The 5,899-nt window shown below is 36.4% G+C and overlaps 1 protein-coding gene across 1 annotated transcript in view; it reads right to left on the reverse strand.

The window, feature by feature from the left end:
• Nucleotides 1-1,262: 1,262 nt before the first annotated feature.
• LOC109979402 (AP-2 complex subunit mu-B) overlaps nucleotides 1,263-5,899 on the reverse strand; it is a gene marked incomplete at its 5' end in the record, with an annotated part of 17,387 nt that continues 12,750 nt past the window's right edge. The window contains 4 exon segments of the mRNA XM_065952343.1: nucleotides 1,263-1,810; nucleotides 3,538-3,646; nucleotides 5,537-5,634; nucleotides 5,713-5,848. Coding sequence (XP_065808415.1) covers nucleotides 1,676-1,810; nucleotides 3,538-3,646; nucleotides 5,537-5,634; nucleotides 5,713-5,848 — 478 coding nt within the window.

Consider the following 5,899-nt stretch of genomic DNA (forward strand, 5'->3'; position numbering starts at 1 on the left):
TTGTTTGCTTATTGTTTGCTTATTGTTTGCTTATTGTTAGCTTATTGTTTGCTTATTGTTTGCTTACTGTTTGCTTACTGTTTGCGTATTGTTTGCTTATTGTTAGCATATTGTTTGCTTACTGTTTGCTTACTGTTTGCGTATTGTTTGCTTACTGTTTGCTTACTGTTTGCTTACTGTTTGCTTATTGTTTGCTTATTGTTTGCTTACTGTTTGCTTACTGTTTGCTTACTGTTTGCTTACTGTTTGCTTATTGTTTGCTTACTGTTTGCTTACTGTTTGCTTATTGTTTGCTTATTGTTTGCTTACTGTTTGCTTATTGTTTGCTTACTGTTTGCTTACTGTTTGCTTACTGTTTGCTTATTGTTTGCTTATTGTTTGCTTACTGTTTGCTTACTGTTTGCTTACTGTTTGCGTATTGTTTGCTTATTGTTAGCATATTGTTTGCTTACTGTTTGCTTACTGTTTGCGTATTGTTTGCTTACTGTTTGCTTATTGTTTGCTTACTGTTTGCTTACTGTTTGCTTACTGTTTGCTTACTGTTTGCTTACTGTTTGCGTATTGTTTGCTTATTGTTAGCATATTGTTTGCTTACTGTTTGCTTACTGTTTGCGTATTGTTTGCTTATTGTTAGCATATTGTTTGCTTACTGTTTGCTTATTGTTTGCTTATTGTTTGCTTATTGTTAGCTTATTGTTAGCTTATTGTTTGCTTACTGTTTGCTTACTGTTTGCTTATTGTTTGCTTATTGTTTGCTTATTGTTAGCTTATTGTTAGCTTATTGTTAGCTTATTGTTTGCTTATTGTTTGCTTATTGTTTGCTTATTGTTTGCTTATTGTTAGCTTATTGTTAGCTTATTGTTTGCTTACTGTTTGCTTATTGTTTGCTTACTGTTTGCTTATTGTTTGCTTATTGTTAGCTTATTGTTAGCTTATTGTTAGCTTATTGTTTGCTTACTGTTTGCTTACTGTTTGCTTACTGTTAGCTTACTGTTTGCTTATTGTTAGCTTATTGTTAGCTTATTGTTAGCTTATTGTTTGTTAGTCTGTGACCTTAGATTGTCTTCTCTTTTGTTTTGTGTTTTATAGAAGTTTGGTCTTTAGTTTGTTAATGAATCATTTTAAACTTGTTGTTTCTCCCCTCATTTGAAGGTGAGCTCTCAGCCTGTAGCGCCCCCTGTGGACAGAGTATGACCTGGGTACAAACTGAACGTCATCATTAGGAGCAGAGAGACCGTAAAAAAAAACAAGAGCCAATCAGAATCAGTCTGTAGGTTTTATTAAAAAGACACACAATCCGACAACACACACACACTGATGCATGCTGGGTAATCTGATGTCCAGGTGCTGTATGATGTCATCATGGCCCGATGATGTCACTGTGATGTCATAAGACCACAACACCAACATGTACAGTCTGGTTACATTAACTGGAGGGGGAAGTCACCATCAAGGTGCATTATGGGAAATGTAGGAGTTTATCACAATGTTCAGAGAGACGTCTTCAAACAGCAGGAATGTTTAACACATCACACACACACACACACACACACACACACACACACACACACACACACACACACACACACACACACACACACACACACACACACACACACACACACACACACACACACACACACACACAAGGTGATGTCACAGGCTGGGGGCGGGGTCAGCAGCGGGTCTCATAGATGCCACTCCGTCCAATGTAACGAACCCATTTAATGACATCATGATCACTATAGTTCAACTTCGGCTCAAACACCTTCAGATAACGAACCTTCAGACCGGATGGAGCGAACGGCACCTGAAAGAGAGAGAGACAGAGAGAGAGAAAGAGACAGTTTGTACATGTTAATGATACAATGAGTAAGGTCTTTTACCTGCTTTTTGTAACATAACAATGAGTAAGGTCTTTTACCTGCTTTTTGTAACATAACAATGAGTAAGGTCTTTTACCTGCTTTTTGTAACATAACAATGAGTAAGGTCTTTTACCTGCTTTTTGTAACATAACAATGAGTAAGGTCTTTTACCTGCTTTTTGTAACATAACAATAAGTAAGGTATTTTACCTGCTTTTTGTAACATAACAATAAGTAAGGTCTTTTACCTGCTTTTTGTAACATAACAATGAGTAAGGTCTTCTACCTGCTTTTTGTAACATAACAATGAGTAAGGTCTTTTACCTGCTTTTTGTAACATAACAATAAGTAAGGTCTTTTACCTGCTTTTTGTAACATAACAATGAGTAAGGTCTTTTACCTGCTTTTTGTAACATAACAATGAGTAAGGTCTTTTACCTGCTTTTTGTAACATAACAATGAGTAAGGTCTTTTACCTGCTTTTTGTAAAGTGTCTTGAGATAACACTTGTTATGAGTTGACGCTATACAAATAAAAATTGATTGACTGATTGATTGATTGATCAGAATGAAATATGAAACTTGTAAAAGGATTCAGTGATGAAGATTCTGAAACAGCTGAAAGTTTATTAAAAACTAAATGATACTGTGATAATTATGTAATCAAATTTAAACAGTCAAATATATCGTCTGATATTGTTTATATCGGTCTGATATCGTTTATATTGGTCTGATATCGTTTATATCATCTGATATCGTTTATATTGGTCTGATATCGTTTATATTGGTCTGATATCGGTCTGATACCGTTCATATCAGTCTGATACCGTTTATATCGGTCTGATATCATTTATATCGGTCTGATATCGTTTATATCAGTCTGATATCGTTGATATTGGTCTAATATCGGTCTGACATCGTTTATATCGGTCTGATACCGTTTATATCGGTCTGATATCGTTTATATCGGTCTGATATCGTTTATATCGGTCTGATATCGTTGATATTGGTCTGATATCGGTCTGATATCGTTTATATTGGTCTGATATCGGTCTGATATTGTTTATAATGGTCTGATATCATTTATATTGGTCTGATATCGTTTATATTGGTCTGATACCGTTTAAATTGGTCTGATATTGTTTATATTGGTCTGATATTGTTTATATCGGTCTGATATCGTTTATATCGGTCTGATACCGTTTATATCGGTCTGATATCGTTTATATCGGTCTGATATCGTTCGTATCGGCCTGATATTGTTTATATCGGTCTGATATTGTTTATATTGGTCTGATACCGTTTATATCGGTCTGATATCGTTTATATCGGTCTGATATCGTTCGTATCGGCCTGATATTGTTTATATCGGTCTGATATTGTTTATATTGGTCTGATACCGTTTATATCGGTCTGATATCGTTTATATCGATCTGATACCGATTATATCGATCTGATATCGTTTATATCGGTCTGGTATCGTTTATATCGATCTGATACCGATTATATCGATCTGATATCGTTTATATCGATCTGATATCGTTTATATCGGTCTGGTATCGTTTATATCGGTCTGGTATCGTTTATATCGATCTGATCCCGTTTATATCGGTCTGATATTGTTTATATCGGTCTGATATCGTTTATATTGGTCTGATCAGCTGACTCTCACCTCGAAGTTCATGGAGATCGGAGGTCGAGCCCACTTCTTATCGTTGGTCGGCAGCAGCTCGATCTCTGCGCTGATCTGAGACTCCTTCATCCCCGCCATGCGCTTTATCCTCCACACACACACACACACACAGTTAATACACACAACACACACAGTTAATACACACAGTTAATAAACACAATACACACACACACACACACACACACACACAGTTAATACACACAACACACACAGTTAATACACACAGTTAATACACACAGTTAATACACACAATACACAACACACACAGTCAATACACACAATACACAACACACACAGTTAATACACACAGTTAATACACACAGTTAATACACACAGTTAACACACACAGTTAATACACACAGTTAACACACACAGTTAATACACACAATACACAACACACACAGTTAATACACACAATACACACAGTTAATACAAAAAATACACACAATTAATACACAGTTAATATACACAATACACAACACACACAGTTAATACACACAACACACACAGTTAATACACACAGTTAATACACACAATACACAACACACACAGTTAATACACACAATACACACAGTTAATACACACAACACACACAGTTAATACACACAATTAATACACACAACACACACAGTTAATACACACAATACACAACACACACAGTTAATACACACAATACACACAGTTAATACACACAACACACACAGTTAATACACACAACACACACAGTTAATACACAGTTAATACACACAGTTAATACACACAACACACACAGTTAATACACACAGTTAATACACACAGTTAATACACACAACACACACAGTTAATACACTCAATACACATCACACACAGTTAATACACACACTCACACAGTTAATACACACAACACACAGTTAATACACACACTCACACAGTTAATACACACAACACACAATACACAACACACACAGTTAATACACACAGTTAATACACACAATACACAACACACACAGTTAATACACACAGTTAATACACACAACACACACAGTTAATACACACAATACACATCACACACAGTTAATACACACAATACACAACACACACAGTTAATACACACAACACACACAGTTAATACACACAGTTAATACACACAACACACACAGTTAATACACACAATACACATCACACACAGTTAATACACAGTTAATACACACAACACACACAGTTAATACACACACTCACACAGTTAATACACACAGTTAATACACACAGTTAATACACACACTCACACAGTTAATACACAACACACATCACACACAGTTAATACACACAATCACAGTTAATACACACAGTTAATACACACAGTTAATACACACAACACACACAGTTAATACACACAATACACATCACACACAGTTAATACACAGTTAATACACACAACACACACAGTTAATACACACACTCACACAGTTAATACACACAGTTAATACACACACTCACACAGTTAATACACACAACACACATCACACACAGTTAATACACACAATCACAGTTAATACACACAGTTAATACACACACTCACACAGTTAATACACACAGTTAATACACACACTCACACAGTTAATACACACACTCACACAGTTAATACACACAGTTAATACACACACTCACACAGTTAATACACACACTCACACAGTTAATACACACAGTTAATACACACACTCACACAGTTAATACACACAGTTAATACACACACTCACACAGTTAATACACACACTCACACAGTTAATACACACAGTTAATACACACACTCACACAGTTAATACACACACTCACACAGTTAATACACACAGTTAATACACACAGTTAATACACACACTCACACAGTTAATACACACACTCACACAGTTAATACACACACTCACACAGTTAATACACACACTCACACAGTTAATACACACAGTTAATACACACAGTTAATACACACACTCTTAACTCTTACTTCCACACGATGGCATTCTCGCTGGCTTTGTATTTGGCTTTTCCCTTCATGCAGATGAGCTGGACCCCGCTGGTGTTCAGAGGGGTCGGGATCCGGACCTGAAGGGAGAGGGGAGGTACACTTAACTGACAGGTGTGTGTGTGTGTGTGTGTGTGTGTGTGTGTGTGAGACCATACCTCGATCTTCTGAGCGAGCAGAGACGACTTGAAGTTGGATTTGATCACCACTTTGACCTCCAGTTTGGTTCTCCCCACTTCTCTGACCAGAGGGATGACTCTGAACGGGAGGATGATGTCTTTAGTGGTCCTGTACCTGCACACACACACACACACACACACACACACACACACACACACACACACA

The sequence above is a fragment of the Labrus bergylta genome, unplaced genomic scaffold (genome assembly GCF_963930695.1).
Source record: "Labrus bergylta unplaced genomic scaffold, fLabBer1.1 SCAFFOLD_160, whole genome shotgun sequence".
NCBI lineage: Eukaryota > Metazoa > Chordata > Actinopteri > Labriformes > Labridae > Labrus > Labrus bergylta.